At 43.1% G+C, this 26,185-nt stretch overlaps 2 protein-coding genes and 1 long non-coding RNA gene across 4 annotated transcripts in view; 1 reads left to right on the top strand and 2 right to left on the bottom strand.

Moving 5' to 3' along the window:
* The window catches only part of TSPAN13 (tetraspanin 13), a 16,733-nt gene extending 13,526 nt beyond the window's left edge, over nucleotides 1-3,207 (bottom strand). Inside the window, exon 1 of the mRNA XM_054192976.1 lies at nucleotides 3,071-3,207. Coding sequence (XP_054048951.1) covers nucleotides 3,071-3,133 — 63 coding nt within the window. The 5' untranslated portion in view covers nucleotides 3,134-3,207. The remainder of the gene's footprint in view (nucleotides 1-3,070) is intronic.
* Nucleotides 3,190-24,572, top strand: LOC128906114 (uncharacterized). 2 transcript variants are annotated; one of them, XR_008465071.1, is made up of 5 exons: nucleotides 3,190-3,301; nucleotides 18,630-18,890; nucleotides 19,952-20,017; nucleotides 21,294-21,450; nucleotides 22,924-24,572. It is a non-coding gene; the product is annotated as an uncharacterized LOC128906114 (long non-coding RNA). The 2 variants fall into 2 exon arrangements; XR_008465072.1 differs by lacking the exon at nucleotides 3,190-3,301 and adding an exon at nucleotides 3,340-3,415.
* A 139-nt stretch (nucleotides 24,573-24,711) lies between these two features.
* Nucleotides 24,712-26,185, bottom strand: part of BZW2 (basic leucine zipper and W2 domains 2) — a 60,536-nt gene continuing 59,062 nt past the window's right edge. Inside the window, exon 12 of the mRNA XM_054192972.1 lies at nucleotides 24,712-25,169. Within this exon, the coding sequence (XP_054048947.1) occupies nucleotides 25,141-25,169 (29 nt within the window). The 3' untranslated portion in view covers nucleotides 24,712-25,140. The remainder of the gene's footprint in view (nucleotides 25,170-26,185) is intronic.

Raw genomic sequence — 26,185 nt, forward strand, 5'->3', positions numbered from 1 at the left:
GGCATTTTAAACAGTTTGTATGGGTTTGCCATTTGATGGGAAATGTAAATATGATTGAATAAAGACAAAATTGATCAGAAACCCACAACTAGTATTTTAAAGATCTTTATATGTAGACAGTTCTTCCATGTAAGACTTCATTCCAGCAATACACGTCATTATATACACACTGAGTCAACAAATAGTCTCAATTATTTTTCTCTACTCTTCCATAAGGAACCATACTGAAGTCAGCAAGACTCAGCATAAATGCCAGAATTACTCATATAAAATAAATTTAAAAATAGAATCAGGGCCTAAGGACATTAACTTAGCCCAGAGAAGAATCAAAAGTCATCAGCAAAGTGCCATCTGAAAAGAATGTTAAGCCAGCAATTAGGTTAGTGGGTTTCTGGTTTCTTGCCTTAAACCAGTAACTGATTTATTACTGCCAGGACATATATTTTTCCCGGTTTACTACCATAAAAAAGTAAAATGAGACAGAATTTAAAAAAAAAAAACCAAACAAAAAACCAAACACAAACAAACAAAAAAAACCACAAGCTCCAATATCCTAGTCTAGGACTGTTTTTAAAAAAAGCAGAATATAAACTGTAACCCCCAATATACAGTTCTGAGGGATAATTCATTCCAAGCATGTGATACAGACACATCAATGCTAACTAGAAAAACATTCAAAAAGTGTTACTATTTGACCTTATATCCCTTCTTAGCCCAACTACTCCCTTCCCACCAATGATTACTGTGAATTAACATTGTTTAAAAAGATGATGATGAAATTCTTGCTCTGGTTGTCTTCTGTATTTTTTTCCATCTGGGAAAAAATAAGCCCATCATTCATTGTGCTGTTGCAACCCAGGTCTTGTATTGTCAGGTTTTTGTCTAACCAAGGAACAGAGAAGCCCACACAATTTTTCTAGATCAACTCCACCAGGCCAAATAAATACCTTAAATATTATTTCTGCAACTCAGAATTTGAAAGCCTATACTTGCCTATAATTAATAAGCAACAAGCAATAGCAATCAGATACTCTAGTTACTATAATTCAAGGAAGTCATTGCTTCCCTTTAGCAAAAAACATATGTTCTGCATCGGTCAAATGAAAGAATACCAAGCGACACCCACAAAGTAAATTCTACTCAAGGAGACATCAAAGCAAGATTAAGGTCACAGGTGCATTGTACATGTATCACAAACAGGACTACAGAGGTCCCAAAGATCAACCCACCCTTGCTGAGGCCAAATACACCCAGATGATCTACCAGACCCTGGATACACCTGGTTAATATATGGCCATAGGAAAAGCAACAGCATCTTCAGAAAAAACACCTGCTGTTCACACGACATCAAAATGAGATTTGTGGATGTATTATGTTACAAAGATCCAGATTGCTCTCACTCTTTTGTCACTCAAGAAGTAATAATAACAGAAAGAAGCCTTGCATTAACCTCCGTTTTATTGAAAAGAGAAAACAGAATGGGACAATCCACCTATAACCCATTTCCTGGGATGGGGCAATCCCATGAAAAGTCAGCCAAGATGATCTTTTGAGGTGCCTTCCAACCTGGGATATTCTATGATTCTAATTTTCCTTCATCGTGACAGTCTAAACTTACCCGCACTTACAGATGCTAAACGAGGCAACACTTACCTGCTCCCCTCTATTCTGGCTGGGGGTAGCATGGGCAACCCATAGCACCACAGGGATCCTGGGTGACTTTCACAGTGGGTAGGCTGGGCTACCTAAGCATGCTTCAGAAACTTTTTCAGGGACTTACTACACTCCTTCAAGGAAGCACAGCCTCTCCTATATTAAGGTTTTTCTTCTTAATGAGGGGAATGAGGGTCACCTCATACACTCAAGAATATAATAACAAAGAACTCTGGCTTCATCACAGGCCCTTCTACATCCATTCATGCTCCGTCCTGGTGATTACCATCAGGTCCAGTAACCGCCAGCTATGAGAACTGTTTGTTCTGATGAACAGCTTTAGACCTGTTTGTCCTTCTGTTTCGCCTTCAGTTGAGATCAGGCAGTGCTTTCAGAAAAGCACTGATACAACTGCCTAGAAGCACTGCCTGACCCCAATTTCAGTGTGCAAAAAGTCATCCCCAAGCACGACTGTTAACATGAAACATTAGAGGACATACTACCTCTCCAGATGTGCTGTGAGAGGAAGCCATTACATGTACTCCTGTTTCTTGCTATTTCTGTGTCATTTTAAAATAGATAATGAGTAAAAAAACCCCCACGGCTATACCACAATTGGAGATTTCATTGTTCTCTGTCACAAATAGGTCCTCCAACTTGCATGAACAAAACCAGGCACCTGCCCGAAGATCCCCAGCAAGTCAGTTATTTCAGTTTAGCACACTACTATTATTTTTTTTTCCCCTCACACATTTGCCCACCACCCCGAAGCAGCCTGACTTCCTAAATTCACTGGTCCACCCCAGGGGAGAGCAGGGAAGCCGGCTTACCGGGTAGCTGGGGGTCTCTCCAGCACCCCCCCCCCCCCCCCTCCAGTCTGCTCTGGTCCGTACGGGCCTCGTAGGGCCCAATACACCGGCTTATTTCGGTGCTCCTCTTTGGCAGAGGAATAACAAAATAAACCCTTCCCCGGTCACCCCTGGGTTGGCGCTGCGACCTTTCCAGACGCGGAAAAACGGCACCAGCGGGCCGGGCCTCCCCTCGCCACGGGGCTAGCCCCTGCCCGGCCCGGACTGCCGGAGGGGACGCAGTGGATGAGACACCCCCAGCCCCGGCGGGCAGCGCTCGCCGCGCCACCCGCTCGGGGACCGCCCTGGATTTTGATCCCAGGGAGCCACGTCCCCGCGGTGACAAAGCCCGGCCTGACCAGTGCCACCCTCCCCACCCCCCAATCCGGAGGCCGCGACCGAGCGGCAGCGCGAGCTCGGAGCCGCCCCCCGGCCCCTCAGCACCAGCCCGCAGCGGGGAGGCAGCCTCAGGCCGGAGTGAGCCCCGCCACCTCCCTACGGTCGAACCCGCAGGGCGAGGGAGACCCCGCTGAGGCAGCCCACGCCCCTCCCGCCGCCTCGCCATGCACCGTATAGAGCAGGTTGAGGGCGCAGAGGCAGTTCTTGGAGCAGGCGAAGCCTCCGCACACCATCGCGTTGCCGTTACAGCCGCCGCCGCCGCCGGGGAACCGCGCAGCAGGAGGCCGCCGCCGCCGCCCCGCCCCACCACCGGTCGCCAGCGCGCGGGCGCGGCCGCAGCAGGTGAGCGGCGGCCGCAGCCCGCCGCCGCGCCCGCTGATTGGCTGCTCCCGGGCGCAAAGGTACAAATATGCAAATGAGAGGCGCGGGGGGTGCTGGGAGCAGTGGCGGTGCTGTCTGTCCGTTCCGTCACCCGTTATCGGCGGGCACCGCGGTGTTGCGTGTCGCCCGCTTCGGTACGTGAAGGCGGGTGGCCTGCCAGGGCCTGGGTACCGGGGCTGTCAGTGCTGCCGGAGGAAGCCATGTGTGACCCGCGGGTACCTATGAAAGAAGCCGGGGAGAAAGGAGCTTGGATGGGCCTTAGTAAAGGGTGGGTGGGGGAGGTTTGGTTTCTCCTCGGCCATTTTGTTGTTGAGGGAGTAGGTGGTTTCTCCGTTCCGCGATGGTACAGATCTGTAATCAGTGACCTGGTGCTGTGCATCATTGGATTTACTTTTCCAAGGCATTAAAGTATTTGGAGTACTGTTCAAGTTTTACTAGTTGTTAATCAGTATTCTTATTTTTAAAATTATTTAAAACTTATATTAATCATTGCCTTTCCTCTGTGCCCCTTCTTACACATTTACATCTGTATATTTCCTTAGTTTGAGGGTGAAATATTTTTGCTTACAGGTAGTCGAGCAAAATCCTCCCTATCAATTTTCTACTAGTCAGTGACAAGTTTTTGTTACTAATTGGCTGGAATGGTGTCCCAGTTCACTTGGAAATCCCATCTCTGGAGTTGCCGTGGGCTTGGCTGTGCCGTATGATGCTTTATAATAAATACATCAAATCTAATAACTGCCAGATATTTCAGCGCGTACATGTGTTGCAGGATTAGTGTCCAAGATGTTTTCTTATCTTTTTGTTGGGCTTCACAAAGAGAGGAGGAGACAGATGTTCCTCCCTTGGGCTGTCTGTAAGGGTATGTAGCACAGTAGTTTTACTCCATTGGGGTTTGGTGCCAGAGAAGAAGTTGTGATGGTCAGTTCCTAGTAAGCAGAGGAAGCTGCATCTACTTTCTGATGAATTCACAACAATTCTTAATAGGAACTTGTCATCAAAACAATTTAAGAAGGAAATTACAAAAGCATTTTTTTTTATGTAATTTGGCTGGCCTCCGTCTGCTAAGGGAAGTCGCAGCAGGCTAATAATCCTTGCCAGGAGTTAGACAGAAAGAGGCTGCACAGCAGCAGGCTTTGTCTTTCCTAGTCTGTCACTCAGATCTTTTTTCTTTTTTTAACTTTTTTTTTAATGTTCTTTGATATTTTGCCAGACTTCTGTAATTAAATATAATACACATTTTTTTCTCATGCAGTAACAGAGACTCATTGCTTTTTTACTCATGTATATCTACCTCTCAGCTGCTAGCCAGGCAACAAAATTTTCCAATATTTGTGACCACAAATTAAATCTGAATGCTCAATGGCTGCTGAAGCTTTCTGTTTGTTTGTTTCTAAACTTGACAGACACAGACTATCCCTGCTGCCGGTGCTTTGTGAAGTGACAGGATGAGTGAAAAATCTGTTGTGTTTTTTTTCCCCTTGCTAATTAAACTGACTTGATGTTGTGGCTAATTTGGCCTATTGGGAATGCAGATTTACTCACTTGAGCTACTGTTGTTAGTGGGCTGCACTTCTGATCTTTTGGGCCCAAGTCTGGCAGAGCATAAGCGCAGTGTAAAGCCACTTGCCTCAGTGCAATTTTACCATCTGCTTTTAATTTTGCTGTAAAGACTGGTTTCAAAAATTGTTTGATGCCTACTCTATAGGAAAGAGTATCTTGAATGTATACCCTCTCCTAAACACAAGCCATCAGCATATCAAATGGTTTTTGTTGGATTTTGTTGCAAATGCTCACATATAAAGTTACTGTACCATTGTTCCCTTGATTATAGTGCTGAATTATTTAATATTATCATCCGTTGCCCTTCTTCTTAGAAGATCTTTTTCACTATTAATTATTAAAAGGTGTACCTCCACTTTCTTAATTAATGTTGGTGTTTCTTGTTAAGGGACCCAGCTCCTACAGTGCTTTGTGGGTGAGAAGTACCTACTACAGGTTTACTTCTTTAGATTCAGGTAGACATCTAACTGACTAATGTAACTTGGTTTGAGCCCACCTCTGACCATAAACTCTAGGGCACAGTTCAGCTGGTATAAATAATCAGAGGCTTCAATTAAGTTAATAGAGCTACGACAAATGAATGTAGCTGGGGTCTAGTTCTGTTCACAAGTGATATAGAAACTTGGAATAATGTGATTTAGATTTAGAATAATACTTTTGCTGCGACAGCATTTGGCTATGCTGACCGCTGTAATTTCTGGTAGCGGTGAGGAGTACCTCTGTGCTCTTGTTCCCTGTCAGACTGCAGAACTTCACTTGCATTCTGGATAGAATTGAATTGGCTAAATTCTTTTAAATGGATCATTACAAATTGTTAGTTATAAAAAGGCTTTCTTGCAGTTGGAGGGAAATCTTTCCTTCTTTGTAGGGAAAGCATAGATAGTGTTTAGGTCATTACTTTTTTTAAAGATTATTTAAATAGCTGTTCCAAGAGAGGATCCAAAGTATTTGTCTCCTCACCCTTTGTCTCTGTAGGGGACAAATTCTTCACTCCCATCTGTTACATGAATCCAGAGCTTCCAGACATAACCAAAAGCAGAATATGTCTTTTCCTTTTCTTCCCTCACTTTTTCTGATGCTTGTTCTCCGCTTCCTTGCACAGTCTTTGTTCTCCTGCCCTTCTTTGGTGTCTTTCAATGGCACTGCTGGCAACAGGAGGAGCTATGAACACCGTGAATTCAGTCGCTCTTTCATGGGGAACTGCGACGGGGGGCGGGGGGGGAGAGTACACAGGGCACTTGTAATGCTGCTAACGTGCACTTACAGGCAGTATGAAAGTACATAAGGAAATGCTCCTGCAAGGAGAGAGGGCAGAGAAAACTCAGAATTACTGGGGCTGGATGCCGGCACACTTCTTAGTAGTCAGGAGAGCTTCAAATGGAGCTGTTTGGGTAGTTTACTCTTCATTTCCCTGTAAAGCTCACATCAGATGGGGTCATTTGGAGGAGGTTTTCCGCATGGGGCCTTGTGCTGAAACACTGAATGCAAACTCAGCTTATAGACAAATCTCTTCTGTTTCCATGGGCTGTGATCCCACATTATTGCTGCTGGTTTATGTTATTTATTATGTGCCTGAAATATAAAGTTCTGTGTCACGTCTGAGGCACAAATTTGAAATGTGAAGGCTCGAGTATATACAAAGTTCTCTTAAAGTATATAGTCTTAAAATTAAGGTAGTGTGACCTTTTTCTTACTCTTCAGTATTATAGAGTGTCTAAAATGTTGTGAGTAAAACATTCTTCGCAGAAATTGATTTCTATCGCTTAATTTTTCCCAGGTTTGCAATGAGCCATTGACAGCACTTTGAGTAGTTCGTTTCACTCTTTGTCTTGTAAAGTCATTTTCCTTACCTTGTTGTTTGTTTAAAGTCTCTCATGCACATCAAAATTGGGGTGGGGAAGAACAGGGTTAAAAAAAGTCAGGTATTTCCAGGAGTAGGAGTGCCACTTGGAATCTCTGTACTTTGTAATTATTAAATTTAGACTTTAATTTGACTTAGTCTTCTTAAATGTATGGGTAAAATATTTGTGATAGTAGGAAAAATAAACATAATGAGTCTAATATGAACTCCATTGCAAGACAATCAGGTGTGTTAACAGCATTGCTAATTCCATTAGGATTTTGAAGAAACATGGAACGCACCTTGCACAGTTTGCTTATCTGGCTACGTTTGTCTTGGTATTTCTGCTTGTGTTGGTGGTTTTTTAAAGTCTAGCATCAGTCTTTTTGCTTCTTTTAAGGCACTATAGGAAAACTACAGATGACAGTGTTAAAATCAGTAATTTCATACTTGTTGCTATGCTGATGCAGCATCTAGGGAATTTCTCATTTTTCTTTTATGTATGAAGAAAGGTCCTATAGGATTGTTTTTAAAGCTTACTGCATCAGCCCTAAAAAACAAGCCAAGCATCTGCTGTCTAAATTGTTTTCAAAGTATTTATTGCGTACAGTTGACATTTTTAAATGTTAGCATTGAGATGCATAGTGAATATGCACAAAGTTTCAGCTGGCCTAACTTGGAGTAAATGAAGGGCTGGTCCTACCTTGGCAGCTGAGCATTAAAGCATGTTCCTGTGCATGGACCAGTAAGCATGTCTGAAGTTTGATGGTGGCTGTAGGATCTGTGTTAGGGTCAACAAAATCTGTGAAGTAAAATGTTGTTTCTGATCAACCGTGTCTCTCCCTGTAAAGTAGAGGTTCCAATGTCCAGTCATTTCTTGTGTCACTGAAAAGGGAAATCTGAGTCATCCCGGTCACCTCAACCACCTCAGTTATTCAGTTGTGTCAATCAGTCACCGTAGTTATTAGTAATGCAGCAGGTAGAATACATGGAGTCAATAAAACATACACTTTAAACATTATCTGCAATAACAATCAAGATTTTTTAAATTTTTTTTTAAAAGCTGAATTCAGTGCAAATGTCCTGTTGGACATACCCCAGTTATTTACTGGCTTGTTTAGTAATGAGTTGGCTGTGTCATGGTGCATACACACAGTTATGAATTTCTGTCTACTTCCTGGAACAAAACCAGTTTCCTGGCAGTGCTATTGCACTCATGCCATCCCGCTCCCAACCTTAAAGAAGTCCTTTCTGGCACCAGGTGGTGAGAAACAGCATGGGTAGGCGTAGCTGTTGCATGGGTCTTTGCTGTCTTATGGGTAGACACACAAGGTGTTGTGGTGGCGTTTCACGTTGATGATCATTACACGCCAGACATGAGGGAGACAATTCTGTCATACAGAATAAAAAGTTGCCTGTGTTGTTTTCTCTGCAGAGGAGAAAAAAAATGTACAAAACTGTTTGGGATTTTTATTTATTTATTTATTAGTGAAGCGGAGCGTTGTAGATTGAGAAAGGGAAATTAGGACAAGAAAATAGGCCATTTAAGTACAGTGGCTAGAGCAGCCCACAACTAGGTCAGAAATTAGCTCCTCCAAAAGCACAAAGAAGTAGCAAATGTTCAGTTTAATAAATCTAACAAGTGGTTATGAATGACTACTGATGAAATAACGGTTTGTTCATCTTTGCTTTTGGAAAGACAGATGCTGAATGTATTCTTTGAGAAACTTTCCAACCAACATTAACATGGCATAAGGTTCTTGGATTAAGCCTGGAAAGTTAAGTCACTGATAGAAAACTACCTAGAAGAGAGACTCTTTTCAAGCAAAAGCAGCTACAGGCAAGCATGAAGCCATTGTTCTGGCTGGAGTGTCTGGATGTCCAGCTTCGCTTTTTAAGCCGTTCTTTATAATTCCCACGGGATCTACCATGCAGTGGGTGAAAATAACATTGGAGTGTAACAATAGCATGTCTACTTGTTAATTCAGTTTATGCCCGTGTCTTTTGAATCGTCCCATGAATAGTGCTTGCCAGACAAAGGATAGATTTGATGAAGTTTGTCCCTCTAATGTTTATAGACAGGTGAGGGGAAAAAAAAAAAACAAAACAAAAAAACCCACAAAACCCCCAAAGAACTAAAATAGCACCAGGACACTGACTTTAAAGGGAAAGTGTATTTCAGAGGTCAGCCTTCTAAAAATAGTAAAAGAGGCAAATATTCATTTTATAGGTTCAGAAGCTAGTTCGTGAGATTTTCTTAAGATCTTATCTTAATTGTAAGAATCGCCTTTTAGCACGTTTAAATTCCATTTTGAATTAAAGTAGTAGAGGATTAGGATAAGGAGAGTTTGTTGCATCTGATTTGTTAAAGAAACAACTGGAGGCTGGAAATAGCAGTATAATGACATTTTTGAATAGTAGTGCATGAAAGGCTTGACCCAAAGCCTGGTCGTTGTGTTTGAGACCAGGATTTGGGGATGTTCCGGAATTGGGCTGGGTTTAGTTAAGTTTGGAAGAGAAAAAGGCAGAATCCTAGATCCAGGCAACAAAGCGGTCTAATGCTTCCTGCAGCCAAATCCAAAGTTACTTTGTGCTCTTATGTATAAAGCATTTGTGTGTGTCTCTGGAGAGGTGGATAACTGCTGGGAAGGTAGCCTCTCGGAGACAGTGTTTATCGTACCCTGTTCTCGTGGGAGGCATACTGTCACATCTGTTCTTCAGGTCTGAAATAAAACCAGCAAACTTCAACAGTAAATGTAAGTTAAGACAATAACTCCGTGATTAACAGGACATGTTAATGCCCGTGGACTAACAGTGGGGTGCAAGCAGTAGGAGAGTAAATGGTTTTCAGATTAATTGCAGTTTTTATTGGTCTTATGTCTGGTGCAGGTTCTCATTACCATTGCATCCCAAAGGTTTCCTCTTTATCAGGTTCAGGTGGAAACGATCACCACTTGGTTTTAGTTTGAAGGGAAAATGGATACCATCAGCTAAATGCCCTCCCAGGTGATTCCCTGGGAGAGTTCCAAGAAATCCTGAAGTAATCAGGCATCATATGCTAAGAAGCAGAAATCTGAAGTGTTTACAAGTACATGGAAGAACAGTAGAGGGTAGTCTGAGGAAGACCTTGTGCTGTGGGAGCAAAAGGGTGGGGAGATGCTGTGCATCACAAAGGAAGTTCGAGCACCGAGGCTCTGGTGTAAGCTGCTTAGCTAAGTGCTCCTCACCAGGTCTGTCTGTTGACTGTGTTGCTGTTCATGCTGTGTATGCGAGCTGTGTGACAAGTTGTGTTGTGCCTGTCACAGAACCATGGAGAACAGGGGTTGGAAGGGACTCCTGGAGGTTGTCTGAGCCAACCTTCTGCTCAAAGTAGAGCTGTCTGCTGAGCCAAAGCAGTTTGTTCAGTCAAGTTTTGAACATCTCTGAGGATGGAGGGCCACAACCTGTCAGGCAACTTGTTCCAGTGCTTGAGAACTCTCACTGTGAAAACTTTTCCATTATCAGAATTAAACTTGTTGCAACTTGTGGCCATTGCCTTGTTCTTTTGCTGTGTCCCTCTGAGAAGAGTTTGGCTCTGTCTTCACTCTAACTCCTTTTAGAGAATGAAAGAATGCAGTCAGATCTGGCCCCAGCCTTCTTTTATCTAGGTTAAATAAACCCAGTTCCATTGTCATTCCTACATCATTTGTTAGGAGCTAGAGCAGTCCATTTTTCCCCGTGATGTCAGGAGCTGGTATTTTCCTTTGACTGCCTGCTAAATTGGGTAGAGCACTTGTGAGAGAATAGAGACATTTGTTCCAAATCAGCAATCCCCAGATCAAAGAAATTCACAAGAAGAAGAGAAAGACAGAATACCAAATTTTGGTGTATCTGTTTCTGTAAGCACAGTCAGTATGCTCAGTCTGCTCCATTAGCATGGCTTATCTGTAGTAAAGCTAGCTGCTGTGGTCCTGTGATGATCTTTCAGAAATGGACAACTTAGTTGTGAGCAAAACCTTGAAAACGTGAGTAGTAAATGGCGCTCAAAATTCAGAAGATGCATTAAAAAAAAAAACAAAACAATTTGTTTCCTAATATCAAATCTTAAACCAGCTTCATTACTAATTTAGACACCTGACATACATTTTGAAGCGGTTGATTCAGTAATAATGCTCTGTGCCCGTAGCAATTCATCTTTCTTTAAAATATGTCATTAGAGCAGCCTAGCTTCTTTTCTTGCAAAGAAAAGACCTACAGCCATGAGCTGCTAGTAACATGAATGCAGCGCTTTCGAGCGTGCATGAGGAGCATATAGAAGAAGCTATGACTCTTTCCTCTAGTTAGGAAAACAACCTGCTGCTGCCAGCCAGTTCTGCGGTGTCACCACCGTCATCTGTGCGCAAGCTGGGAAGCAGTTTGGTCTTTTCCTTTCAAAGCACTGAAAGAGTTTCAGGTCCTCGCATAAAAATGTAAAGCAACGTGAGTGCTCAGGAGTGTGTTCATCTAGGAGCACAGCTCTTTATTTTCCAGTAGTCTTCTGGCAAGCAGATGGCACTAATAGTGGAATAGGAACCTAGTGACTATGAAATAGAAGGAACAAACCTGGCTTGTTACCTGGCGGGTCAGATGATATTCGGAGTTTGACAGCGAAACCCTAAAGTCTCATGCTTATTCTGAATATACTGCTTTGCTCTTGAGCTATACATCTAGCTCTAGCCTGTTTGTCTTGGTGTGGAGTGCATTTCTGACTTTATGCAAGCTAAGCAATATGTGGGCTTACGCATTTAAACTTAGCTTCATATTATATCCTACAGGCTAGCTGCTTATCGAGTCTACTGTCAGTGCTTTCTTCTATCAGTGCCCAAACATCTGTACTGGGGACATTACACAAGCTGACGGTCAGATACTGATATCTGCAGTAAGTAATGAATCCCTTCCGCACACAGGAATTTTCTGTCAGTTGAATTTGCTTGGTACAGTTTCCCTAAAAGAAAGATAAAGGTGATAGGGCATGGCTTATCTTTCATCAAAGTTTCTTCTCGGAGTCCCAAGACTTGCCTCTTTCTGTTGGCTGGCTTGCCAGCCTGCATTCCCAATTCAGCATTCACCCTTTTGAAGCTGGGGTTTTTCATGTTTCTAGTTAGTGTTGGTTGAGATAGCCGTCAGTCAGAAACATTTTGATATGAATTGGCCAAGTATTAATTTTGGTTTGTCCATTTTTTCTGTGCAGTTGCTTTTTTCTGTACAGTTTATGCAGTCAAAGAGAAGAGCGTTCTGCCAGTGGGCTAATACAGTTTCCGTTTAATTATGTACTTTCACGTGGGTCAAGAACCCTTATGCAAGGGACTAAGAGAAGCAAACAGTAAGGGACGAAGGAAGGACACAGCAGGTTTTATGCTGTTCTATTTTCTTTCCTTTTTTTTTTTTAAGAAAAAGAATGAGTGAAGAATTCCAAAATGAGAGAAAATTTGTAGTTACTGTGCTTTACAGGAAGTACACCGAATTCCAAGCAAATGTAAGGGTAAATATAAACTTAATTCTGCTGAGAATTTTAAATTATGGTGAATTTTCAAGTTAAAAATAATTAGTTTACTTCACAGTATGAGCTGGAAAGTGGTTTTGACACCATCTTGTGTTTTATTTCCACTTTCTATGTACGAGTGAGAGATGTCGTCTCTGGAAGCTGCCAGCCTGTCACCACAGGAGTGGCTTTTCTTCTAGAAGTGTATTGAAGCTTGGTGGCACAGTTTCCCTCGAGCAGCCCAAGTCATGGCAGCTCACAGTATGCTTGGTGCTGCTCGCCTTGTTGATGCCACTGAGGGACACAGGAGCTGACAAAGCAATAACTAGGATGCTGCTGAAAAACAAGGCCGCTTCAGCGGTAGCGAGCCATTTTAAATATGAACTTGTCTTTTAAAGGATCCAGCCTTAAATGAATGTGATGTACTCAAAATAAAGTGCTCTTGAAGGCTGCTTTTCTCCCAGGAGATGTTTCTTCATGTAATTTAGGTAGAGCGAGCAATCAGTCGTATTAGGAACAGAGAGCTCTGGAGCACTGACCGCCTGTGAGTGCACTGCGGTGCTTCTTTGCAGCTGTTCAGTGGGATTGCTGACCTGAGTGGTAATAGATATGATGAGTGCTATTAGCTAACACAAGTGATATTATGATAGAAGGAGGCCAACAAAAGCCAGGTAGACTTTATGGCCCTCCCCCTGTCAACAGCAGGCCAGTCTTTGTTTCCACTTGCCATTCTGACTATTGACGCTAAGAAGTTTTTCTCTGAGATGACCATCAGGAGTGGAACTCAGGTCTCTCTCCGCTGCCTCTCATTGCTGTATCTGTGTTGGGGCTGAAACTCCATCACTTCATCCCCATAAGTCTCTGCTGTCAGAACTCATGCAGTGTTTCCAGGTATCTTGATGTTTGCCTTGAGTGTCATCTGCACCTGACCCAAGGGACGGGAAGGTCACAGGTCTGACAGAAAAAAGCAGAAGATTCCTCAAAAGCATAGGGTTTACTCCAAACACAGGGTAAATCCTTAACTGCAGAAGCTGCCAAGACAGTTCTTTTAAATTGTATGTCCTATTTTATTTGACATTCCTGTGTCAAAGGCATGTGCTCTGCACTAACCAAATGATGTAGGTATCTCTGCACGTGAGACAGAGAGCACATTTGATATTTTTAGTCAGTAAATGTTTTTTTTTTCACAGTGCTTTATCAGGTCTATTTAATGTTTTAGTGAGCTGTGTGATTTCTGGTGGGTTTTTTTTTTGTTGTTGTTGTTTTGGGGTTTTTTTTAATCCTCTGAAGAAGGATGTATTTCTGCACATCACTGGCTAGCCTAGCAGTGAAAGATGGCTGGTGAGAAGTGGGTCAGTACCATGATTAGAGGTTCAATACATTCTCCAAAGCTAGAAGGGGTTTCTGCTTACGATGCTGCCTCTTGGGGGAATATCTTGGTTTCCAACATTTCTGGGGTGGAGGAAGAACCCTTGGGAATTCCAGAATATCCCTGGGTTCCTGATATTTTAAGTGAGTTCTTCTGAGAAGCTAGCATGAATTTCATCGTGGAAACAAATTTCCAGCTTAAATGTCATCTACAGCCTGGTTCAGAGCCCCCCCACTGTTGCAGGACTTCAGCTGGCAGGCTGTTGCTTTGCTGTCTCTCATTTCTCTTTGTAGAAGGCAGTGCTTTTGTGCTTTTCCTCTAGTTTAATTTTAGGTTCCCAACTATATTATTAAAGTTGTCCCTTGTGGATTCTTCCCTTGATATGGGAAGACATTGTCCTTTTTATTTTTTTTTTTTAATTCTCTGAGGACTAATATTCCCAAGAAGACCAGACTTTTCCTCTGTGGTATTTTGACATTAAAAATCCAGGGTTCCTTTGCAACATCAGCACCACCATGTGTTCCTCTTCAGTCAGTTGTCCATGTATCCACTTAGAGCTTTCAGACCTCTCCCCGAACCTGTGGAAACCATTTGGAATTTAGAGTCATGACAGTCAGTTGCTTTAGGACTTCTTTAGTGGATATATATTCATATGTCTCTGTTTTTTTCCATGCTGATTCTTCTTGCCTGCATCTGATTCTTGCCTTTCATCTCTCCTACTCAAGTTTAGTCATGTATTAAGGTGAATTTGCACACAGGCAGAGCATAAACAAGTGGCCATTTGCTTTCCTGGTCCTTGAAGGGAGGATTGTGCTATTCAAGTGTAAATAAATCATCCAGATGTGTGCTTGTATCATTTGAGCCCTTAATTTTGCCCTTAGAATTCTTCAGTTAGAGGAGCACCATCAGTTCCTGTTTCAGGAAGGTTTCTTTAAAAAAAATAATAAATCATTTCTCTTGCCATGACAGCCAGTAAGTTATAACACAAATATAATGACAGAGATGCCACATAAATCACTAAACTATAACCAGTTGTTATAAAAATATTAAAATTCTCCCACACAAACAAAACTAAGAAAACATGTAAAGGAAACTGTGAATGTGAATGTGCACAAAATGTAGTTGAAAGCTGAAATAAAATGAAAGAGAGAAAGTAATCTCTGCTGACTGTAACAGGGACCTGAGTGTGACTGGAAGAGCAGCAGCACATAAGAGAGCAGTACATATGTGCTGTTTGGTGCAGAAGTGACAGCATGTGGCCTTGATTTGTGCAGTTATTCTGAATTATCTTTCTGTCCTGTCTTTTGTATCCCATACTTCTCTCGGGACCGGTACTGAATACTCCTCTCTCTCCGTCTTTGCAGTGTTTCCTGGTGCTGGCATTTCCCCTGACAAGCTACTGGCCTATTTGGGATCTCTAGAGACTGTGTCCCTGCAAATCTGGCTGCTGTGGTTATTTTAGGGCTCGACGCACATTTCCCTGAGGAGCAGAGGAATTGTGCCAGCAGGTGTGGTTCGTGGGCTCTGCTTCCCCTGGGCCCAGCGGGGAGGCTGTGTGCAGGCTGAAGGGGCACCAAGAGCTACCAAGCTGGTGAGGGGTCTGGAGACCAGGTCATATGAGGAGAGGCTGAGGGAGCTGGGCATGTTTAGCTTGGAGAAGAGGAGGCTGAGGGGAGACCTCATTGCCCTCTACAACTGCCTGAAAGGAGGTTGGAGAGAGGTGGGTGTTGGCCTCTTCTCCCAGGTGAATAATGACAGGACCAGAGGAAATGGTCTGAAGTTGTGGCAGGGGAGGTTTAGATTAGATATTAGGAAGAATGACTTTACTGAAAGAGTGGTCAGGCACTGGAACAGCCTGCCCAGGGAGATGGCTGAGTCACCATCCCTAGAGGTGTTTAAGAAACATCTAGATGTGGCACTTCAGGGCATGCTCTAGTGGCAGAGATTGTAGGTTGTTTGGTTGTGGGGTTTTTTTGTTTGTTGTTTGTTTTTTGTGTGTGTATGGTTGGACTCGATGATCTCAAAGGTCCTTTCCAACCATGAAGATTCTATGATTCTGTGATTCTAAGGCGGGGGGCGGGGGGAGAAATGGCAGCTTGGTCCCAGCCCCTGGGAAAGAGGGGATCCCCCTTCCTTCCCCTTGGCAAGGAGCTGCGGGAGGTGCCGCTGCTCGGCGCTTTGGCAGCCAACAGTGTGGGAGAACAGATGGCTCTGATTGCAGGTCCAGAAGTTGAGCTGAGGGTGACAAAATGTTTACCCAGTCTTTTTGAGGGCAAACTGTGAGGGAGAGGAAGGTGAGATGCCGTGGTAAGGGAGAGGTGGTCTGTCTGGGAGCAGAAGCCGTTTCCGTGTTGGATTTGTTGAATTATGTGTTTTTTGCGAGGGGAGAGAGAATGCAGGATGTTCTCAGCTGGGTACAGGATGAGATATCCTTTGATTAGGAACCAGCCTTAATGGTTTCTCCTAGAATGGCTTTACAGGTTCAGAGGTTTCTGCATTTGCCTCTGTCTTAAGCTCAAATCAAAATACAGGACATACAAAGTCTGTGATAGTAAGAAGAAAGAAACATTGTTTCTGTTAATCCCAGAATCCCACTGTCTCAACAAAACCACAGAAGTGTTTTTATATTCAAAAGGTGGGAAAAGTGTGATCTTCCAGGTCTGTCCATACACTGCTTCTGTCTCTTGACATAAGAGAAATTTCTGGTGGTGGAAGTATAATCTCATCTCCAGGCTCTTTCAGAAGATGGCTTTGCATTGGCATTATCCCAAGGGCCTGGATCGTAGGGACAGAAAGAGGCAGACTTGAGGCAGGGATGGGCACCCTGCCACATGGTAAATACCATTTTTTCTGTGTCTGTGACCCTTGAGCAAAGGTGGAAAAATCTGAATATCCTATATTTGAATTTCTTTCGGTCATCATCACAGTAAAAGAAAGATTCTGTGTCATCTTTTAGCCTTTTCTTCCACTGTCATGTCCCACTTATTATACAAACTATAAATTATCTGCCTGCCCACTTCCCTTTAGAAGATCCTTCAGTATCACAGATACCATCTATTTTCTCTCGAGTGGTCTTATTGATACAAATCTAAATTTTAGAGCAGTTTTTCTCAATTGGTTTTTATTTTTTCAAGGCTGCTGCTTCTATTTTGGACCTAGAGAAGTACTGGTGTGCTTGAAGGCTTATTGATTTTTCCCAGATAGACTAGTGGGTCTAATAACGTAGGGCTGCCTACAAACCTTATTTTGGTCATATCCTTGGATACATCAACAATACTGTTTTGTTATTTCTCCTGGCATAATTTATGGCTGTCAGCATTACGCGAATATCCCAGCAATAACTAGTAATCATATGGAGAGAGTTATGTTGGCCTGTCAGCAATGTTCCTAAACTTCATCAGGGAATAATAAACAGAAAAAATCTCAGGCAACTGATGTAGTGGAAGAGACTGCAACATAAATGCATCTTATAATTATGAAGTTGCCATGATACAACAGGGTAGGTTTAGACTGGACATTAGGAAAAAATTCTTCACAGAAAGAGTGGTCAGACACTGGAATAGGCTGCCCAGGGAGGTGGTGGAGTCACCATCCCTGAATGTGTTTAAGAGGCGTTTAAGAGACATTTAGATGATACAGTCATTTGTTCGTTCTGGATCGAATCTTTCTTTTTTATTCCTGGGTGTTCCCAAATCAGAGAAATGTGGTGTTCGCGGGTGTGTTTGTCCCTGTTAGTGCAGTTCCAGAGCACCGTGTGGTTTTCCCTGCAGTCCCGTAGGGTGAAGGCTGCTGGACGGTACGGAAGCTGACACTTGAGTCCTGTAACACCATCAGCAGAAGTGCTAGTGATGAGTGTAGGATGCAGCGGCACTCGTTAATGTTGAACTGTTAAATGAGACACTAGGACTGAGGTAATTGAGTTTCTGGCAGCCTGAAGCCATGGGAATGACAGATCCAAGTACCAAATTGTTACCTGTCAGTCTGCAGCTGTGTCACATTAGCAGTTCCAGCACTGGCCTCTTTCCTCATGCTGACTGGGAGATGATGACGGTGGATCTTGGCAGATACAGCCCACCAGCGCCTCTCCAGTGGGTAGGGAACATGTCCTCTCTGGACAAAACGGAGTCAGCTGCATGGTCCCACTCAGTGATAGCTGAGACCAACAAAGGCATTTCTCTCTTACATCCCTCGTGGGAGAGCCAGCAGGGAAGCAAGCACTTACTCTTCACTCTCCTTCTTGTCTGGATCACCTCAGATGGGTACTAAGGACACTGATCTCCCAGCATGGCCCCTGGTGCCCCAGGGCAGCAGGAAGCAGCGGTGAGATGAGACTCCAATCTGCATAGCTCCCACCGAAGCTCCTGAGGTCCCTTGTAGGCTCGGGACTTCTTTCTCATCGGAGAATAACGTTGGGTAAACTGGAAAGGAGAAACCCAGAAAGGGCCAAGCATCTGAAACCCCTGCTAGTGCGTGGGGTGACATGAGCTACCAGACCTCCGTGGGAGGAAGCCGCGGCCGCCGTCTTGCTGGTAATCGGATTCCTGCCAGGAAAAAATAGCAAATGAGCAGGTCATCTGGGACACCAGCACAGCCAAGGGCCAAATATAGGCTACTCACGCAGCCTGGGAGAGCCCGCCTGCCTGAATCGTGTCTTCTGCAGGTGTTGGCATAACTTCAGATTTGTTTCTGTTTACATGAAGCTCTAAAGGCCCATGTGGCTGGTAAAGAGCAGGAAGTAACTTTTCCTTAAATATCATGTCACAAAACCAAAAGCCTGGTGGAGAAGGGGAAGAAGCCAACCCTGAAGATTTTCTTCCCCCCCCCCCAAAAATCGAAAGATGTGGCTTTTTTTGGGAAAGATATGCTTTGTCATTTGTCCTTGTTTTGATTCTTAATAACTGGCACAGCTCAGCCAGCACTGAATGGTTGGCCGCAATTAACCTGCGTAATATCATTTGTACTTCTTTTGAGGAAGGGCTGTTTTGTCTTAGTCAGCCCACAAGCCGTACTTTAGATAATGAAAAGCTCCATTTTTTAAGTGCAAATGTGATTTTAAAGGTAGTTATTTTTTTGCAGGAACGTAATGGGAACCTAAAGCAAAACCTTTGAGATGCCAGAGGAGATCTGTAACAATTACCAGGCACTTTTCCCGCGCGTCATTCTCCTCTTCTGAAAGTGCTGTTGAGGCAAACCCAGTGAGGCTGAATCACCATGTGCCCTAAATCTGCCACCACTCTGGGGCTGAACCCGCTGGGTTCCTGAGAGTTCACGTTTTGAGGAAGGTCTTCAAAACAGAAACCAGAGTTCAGCGACCCTGCACCATTTCCGACACCGGAAGTAAGGGATTGGGCCGCGTTTTCTTGCTCTCTTTGCTTCTCCATTTATGAGACCTTGTTTAACACTTCCTTTTGCCTTTAAATGGATTGGGGTGAGGGGGGGCTTTTAAAAACTTGAGAAAATGGTTCTTTGTCATGTGAACCCTTGACTTGGGTGGCAAGTGATGATTCAAGAAACAGAAGGATTTGGGTGTTTTCAGCAAAAAAAATTCATAACTGCACAGGACTTAACCCAAAACCTAGCTTTTGTGAAAATGATGAAAATCATGGGAGCTAGCTGATGTGAACCCAGGGAGAGTGGGAAAAGCTGAGCTCTGCTGTTGGCGAAGGAGTGTGATTGGCTTACACATGCTCTATTGAGCGCTGGTGTGAGCAGTACTGAGAACTTCTGTTGTCACACTGTGTAGCATAGTTCATGCTTTTCGTGTTTTACCAATTCCCTGTATCTATACTTAAGCTTTCTAACCCCTTTTGGCCTGCTGTCAGAGGCCTGGAAGATGATGACGCAAGTTGCTCACTTGTTTCTGTTTGCGTGCCCAGCTCTCCGTTATATGCCACACAACAGGCATGAAGTGGTTGGTACTTAAAAGTCCTACCCAGGAGGGTGGCTATGACTAGGCTTCCAAGGTGTTCCTACATTACAAAGTTGTTAAGAAACAGCATGTCTTGAATTATGCTTGAGATAGATAGATCTTTTCAGAGATTTTAAATAAACTTCTGTGTTGGTTTTGGCTGGGATAGAGTTAATTTTCTTCATAGTAGCTAGTATGGGGCTATGTTTTGGATTTGTGCTGAAAACAGTGTTGATAATACAGGGATGTTTTCATTACCGCTGAGCAGGGCTTACACAGAGTCAAGGCCTTTTCTGCTCCTCACACTGCCCTGCCAGCGAGTAGTCTGGGGGGGCACAAGAAGTTGGGAGGGGACACAGCCGGGAAAGCTGACCCCAGCTGACCAAAGGGATATCTCAGACTATATGGCATCATGCTCAGTATATAAAGCTGGGGGAAGAAGAAGGAAGTGGGGTACATTCGGAGTGATGGCATTTGTCTTCCCAAGTAGGCGTTACATGTGATGGAGCCCTGCTTTCCTGGAGATGGCTGAACACCTGCCTGACGATGGGAAGCAGTGAGTGAATTCCGTGTTTTGCTTTGCTTGTGTGTGCGGCTTTTGCTCAACCTATTAAACTGTCTTTATCTCAACCATGGGTTTTCTCACTTCTACTCTTTGATTCACTCCCCCATCCCTCTGGAGCGGAGTGAGCGAGCGGTGCTGTCGTGCCTAGTTGCCAGCTGGGGCTAAACCACGACAACTTCAAATCTCTTAATTTGAAAAGCTGCAGAGGTAAAATAATGCACAGCTTAGAGGTATTAAAAGGAATCTAAAATCAGTTTTAATAGCTAGCTGGTCAACTGCGTGTGTTTTCTTAAAGTAGTTGCCCAGCCATTCCTCACAGCCCAGGACAGGAACAGGCTGAATCACTTGTTTGTCTGGTTGTCACCTCTGTTACTAGTACGGAGTAAGGTAAATTCCAAGCAGCAAGTGATGGCATTCAGGCTAAAATCATTATGTATGAGCGATGCTTCAAAATCCCAGTGTTCTGAATTTTCTGAACATTTTTATTAAAAATAACCTTTATAAGTAAAGCTACTAAACCGCTCAATACAACTAAAATACATTCCAAAAAGTTTTGAAGTTACAAACTAATGTATTTTCTTAGACAGAACTCTTACGGACTGAAACTGAGTTGTAGTCAAAATACTCCATGCCTCATTATCTTCCCTTTAATGTCACACACATACCTTTTACTAGTGCAGTGACTTTCTCACACATGTACATTTTAAATAGTTTTCTTCAAAAATAATTTTACATTTTACAAAACTTTATTTCTGTTTGAAGATTTGTAAATATTTAAATATAATGCATGTCACGTGAGTTCTAAATATGTATATTTAGCAGTATTATATATTATTTCTATTGGACATACTACAGTAAACATTTTAATATTTTGTTAATAATTAAAAATAAAGTTCAAAAATAGTTTTTCATTTTTAAACCTGTTTTGACAACAGTATCAATGGACAGGGCCCTAATTAGAAGTCATTACTAGACATCAGGGTTCTTTGTTGAATGAACATAGGTATCAGTTCACCAATATCTCCTATAGTCTGAAATTTTTAAATATTAAAAGAGTAACTGGCCATTATTTTTATCAGTAACGAGTGGTTGTGTGGTTAATTTTTTAGAAAACTACTTACATTTGTAAGACTGAATGGAGAGAAGAGCTAAATCCTTAATTTTCCAATTGGTTAATAAGTAGCTAGAATTGGCAAGAACCACTTTTGTGTAAAAATCTTACTTACCTACCCCTTTCTGCCCCCGCTGTATCCCTCCCTCTCCCAAGCGTGGTCACGGACTGGACCCCGGGACCCTGCAGAAGCTGGTTTCTCCAGGTGGCAAGTGTCAGCCCGCAGCTGCCCCAGGGACAAGCCCGGGGACTTTTCCACCTCTCCTTTTGGCCTGGGTCTGGCTGCCAGGTTTGGGATGTGCTGGCCAAGCAGGTAAGAGGGATGCCGGCGAGGAAGCTCAGCACCATGTGTCCCGGGGGTAAATCTCTATCGGCCAAACCCTGGTAAGGGTGAAAGCAGGGGTGATGCTGAAAATGCCAAAGGGGTTATCGGCTCGATGGCAGTTTGTGATCTGCAGGATTACCAACCGCTGTGGGGTAGGAGCAGCCTTTTATAAGGCTCTGCTTGGTTAGAGACACCTGCAGTGCAATTACCTAGTAGAGGCAGTGAGAAATAGGAACTGCATCAACACCTTTCAGATTTCTAACCAGCGCTTTAACTGAGGAGCCTGTAAAACCTAACTCACTGTGGCATCCCAAGGAAGACGTAGTCCCTCTCCTGGAGACCACCTGCATGCCACAATATTTTAACATAATATAAATGTGTCTCAGTTAATATGCCTGCATGATTTCAGAAGGGAAAGGCTGGAGTGAGGAATCACCTTCAAATTCAATAATCCTCATTTTAAAGTGCATCCTATTGCAATTCATTGCTGAGTAAGAGAGATATGTACAGTTCTGATACTTAGATTCCACTGATGTTTCAAAATTAAATGCAATATATTATGTGAAGTACCTTTTTATTTTTATAAGACAACTGACTCCAGATTCGAAGACTATATTTAGTGTTAACTGTAACTTTCATTGCTCTAGCAGAGAAACTCTAATTCACAGGTTGTGTTAAAGAAATGCTTTGGGTTGGGGAGATTTTTTAACTGAAATGCAGACTCTGTGAAGGCTTCCAGGGAAGGGTACTTCACCTGGCAGGCCACATCAAAAGCTCTGCCCCGCTTCTAAACCACAGGCTTATTGCAAAGCATTGTGTGCCTTTCTACCGAAATTCAGTCTGATGCAAACCAGGTCTATTTGTATTCATACCTCTACCTAGTTCAGTTTCTGGCATATATTCAAAATGCTGGATGAAAATACACGGGTACGTGAGAAGTCCCCATCTGAACTGATCTCAAAGATTAAGTGAGGAAAATGCCTGAAAACTAGAATCAAAACCACTTACCGCCTCAGGAAAGTAGCAGGTTCTTTTGCTGGGTGTGGGCAACCTGAGGGGCTCCCGGGAGCTAAACATTAGATATATGATATGAACACAGAGGATGTTGGGAGAAGATGTTGGAGGACATAGGGAGTTGTGTGACTGAAAGTTGGACAACTGCCATCAGTCCAGAATGGATCTCGTCGCCCTGCTCTCAATCACAGGTCTCAACTTGGCCAGCAGCCCCATCCTAAAAGCACTCCTTTCTTTCCAACCCAGCAACAATAAAGGGAGCCTGGCACAACTGCGTCAGCGATGGGTGCCTGGCTTGTAGGCACCTGGACTTCACTGAAGTGGCCCCCACCGAGCGCGGAGCGAGCTTTGCTTCTATCGGCTGCACACTGAGGCGGCAGGCATCCAAGGTTTGCTGCCTTTTGCCACAAAGTGCCTCCTGGCGATGCTGATTTTTTTTCTCTCCAGCAGATGGCCCAGCCAGCCTTGTCTCGCCGTCCCCGGCACTCGCACCCCAGGTACATTTCACAGTGGCCTCTGCACGTTGTTCTAGATCGGCACGTTTGAAATCAGTCCGAGTTTTAGATGATACAGAAAAGTAATTTTACGTACACCCAACTGAATATTCATTAGTACCTTAGAAAACTGCGGTTTTGAGTTTGAAATGTTTTTAGCAATAGTGGCTGCATATCAATAATGACTCAATACCACCACTTCACAGCTGCTGAGTCTTCTGTGAAGAGATGGTCCCAGGTCAGTGGTGCCTGGCGAATTTACTTTCTGTAATAACAAAGACTGAAACGGAAAACATGCAGCTAATGCATCAATTCTGCTTTTTAATATGACTATCTTACTGTCTCCTCTAAGCTACTGGAAATACCTACATGACATCTTTCCCTTTCCAAAGATCAATACCTACAGAAATAAACACTGTTCTAGATGGAAAGCTGGCATTCAACAGCACTTGATTTTCACTTGCTATTTGCTGTTTCCGGTAAAGCTAGATACATATCGAGACAAGACATGTACAACCATAGGATCTGCGCTTTATATGAAGCGTTGACTTTTCCATAGAAAAATCTGTGCTATCTGTTAGCTCACTGGTCTCTAATGAGAAAGTACACCACTTCATTAGTTAATTATGCTCCTTCGTGCTTTTCCCCCATAAGAATACAAGCCTGTCTTTTCTAAACCTTACTAATCCAATCGCTCATATTTCACGTGGATTTATCTCTATGTGTAAAGGGAAGGATGCGGAGTGTTTTAAGTAACATATTCTTTAAGAGAAGATGAACTGGAGTGGTGCGATGTATCGGCAAGCTGCCTCGCTGCACTAGTCATCCTGGGTCAGAGGCATGGAGAGCAAAGGGGACAGTGAGGCAGGAGAAGACTAATTCCGAAGTAACTGGAACTGTGAGAAACAAAATGGCAGCAACCGTGACCTGATCAACTGCTGTGTGATAAAAAGCGCAGGTCGGGAGACGGTGCTGCACTGGACCTTTACTCTCGAGTTCACATCCACAAGGCACAACGCAGGATTCCACGAACTCTGATCCCAAGTGCTGGACGAGTGTTCTCACAGCATCAGACCTCTGGCTCTGGGCTTGGGGTTTGAGATTTGCATGTGTGTGCAAACCTGCACCGTGGCTCCATTCATGCAACATCCTGACCGCGTGCCAGGCACCGGAGTTGTAAACGGCATCACATCAAGGCACAAGGGGAATATTAAAGAGAGTAGGCTGGGTCTTGAGAAGTTTAAATATTCATTTATGTATTTCAGACAAATATTTAATTGTAACATCACACTGATGTAAACAAATTTCAGATTTCACACGTAACGACTTCTAGTCGTGTGTGTTTTGAAGCTAATGCTTCTAAAACGAGATGCTTTTTCTTGCAAAATTCAGCCATTACCAATAACTGAGTGTAGTCTGAACTGAGAACAGCATATTATTCTACTTATCATTTGCATCATTTCTGTATATGCAAAATTGGAACTCCGCAGATTTGTTCCTGTACGTTTTCTTTGAATTAATAAATTGAATGATTCAACATTTACTACAGGTTAATCTCTCCAAAGTTACAAGGAAATATGGAAGTAAAGATTAGACAGTGATCCAAATTAACTACAGATGCTGATTTTATGATTAAGAAGTATGAAAACAGTCTCTTGATATTCTTAGGTAATTTTCACTTGAAGAATCATAAAAACTTTGTCAGACCAAATTTAGAAAACACACACTAACACCATGAAACTAAGATATAAAAGCCATTTATTCAAAAAAATGTGGTGGTGTCAAATCACATACACAAGCCAATATTGAGCTACAAACACAGACCAAACAGTTCTATAAACAGAAATTGGAGTGTTCATATACCATAGTACCTGAAAAAGACCGTTAATAAAAAGGAGTCCATAAGTATTTCATTTCACTTTTTCTATATGGCTCCTTGCTGAATGTCTTTGCCTAAGTTAGTGTACAATGAGCCAGAGGTAGAGTCCCAAGTAAAGCATCTAATGCCTCAGGGCTCCATTAAAAACCTTTATTCTTCTAAACAAAAGGAAAGCCTAGCCTATAGTTTTCTGTATGACACTGAAGTAAAGCCTCTTTGCTTGAACCGTACGGCATTCCCAAACGCATTTGGCATTAACCTAGATTGAGACTGTGCTTTGTTGAAACCGTCTCAATTCTCCTCCCCTTCGGACTCCGACTCTAGAAGAGAAGTAAAACACTTCATGTAGGTTACGCAAGGACAGCGATGTGAGCAATTCCGTAAAAATAACGGGATAATCCTTCCAAAATTCAAGCGAAAACTTTCATCGCACCTAGCACTTCCTAGGAAAGGTTGGCAGATTAAACAGAGCTAAGCCAGAAAGAAACTCACAGCTTCAGAAGACGAAGATCTACTCTGCTGCCCTCCACTGCCGAGCTCTTCGTTTACAGAGCTGTCACTAGAATTTTAACCAGACCACTATGAATTATTCTGGTCCTCGTCTGCAGAGCCATGCGATGCCTATCTGAGCTGAGTTTAATAAAGCACCGGCGTTATTTGCTCCCTCTTCTAGTCTCCGTGAGGAGGCCGTACTCCTAGCATCCAGGAAGCACCCAGCAAACTATTTGCTCTGCAAATATCAGTCATCAAAGGCGCTCGTGGTGTTACCCCGTGGCAGGTATGAAACCTGTACAAACAACATTTTTAATGATTTCTATAGCATAAGATAAAAGCAATTTAGAAGTAGCAGGAGAGGAAGTAGAAGTAAGAGAAGTAGAAGTAATTTAGAAGTAGGAACACACAGGGTGTTTTTGTCACCTAAAGCTACTTTGCATCACGCTGTATTTCTGTCTGTTCACCTGACAGGAAAAGGCTTGCTGCCAACAAATATTACACATCAGATCAGATTTCTCAGAGCAAACATGGTCTGCATGTTCTTACAGTAACATTTTGTCTCCATTTGTACTGGACTTTGTAATTAAGGACATCTGGCAGAGGGGACATGCAGGAAAGGATAAAAATAAAGAGCAACAGAAAGGCATACAAGCAGAAGATTAAAAGGGGGGAAAAAATACTTAATTAGACCAAGACTGCTAGTTCAAAGTCTCAAGTGTCGAGCTACCATTTTTATACTGCTGCCTGCACACGTGAATTGCTGCAGTCTTACCTGCTCCTTGGCATTACTACATATTCTAAAACCAATTATCTTAGAATCAGAGAATGGTTAGAGTTGGAG

This window comes from Rissa tridactyla, chromosome 2 (genome assembly GCF_028500815.1).
Source record: "Rissa tridactyla isolate bRisTri1 chromosome 2, bRisTri1.patW.cur.20221130, whole genome shotgun sequence".
Lineage (NCBI taxonomy): Eukaryota > Metazoa > Chordata > Aves > Charadriiformes > Laridae > Rissa > Rissa tridactyla.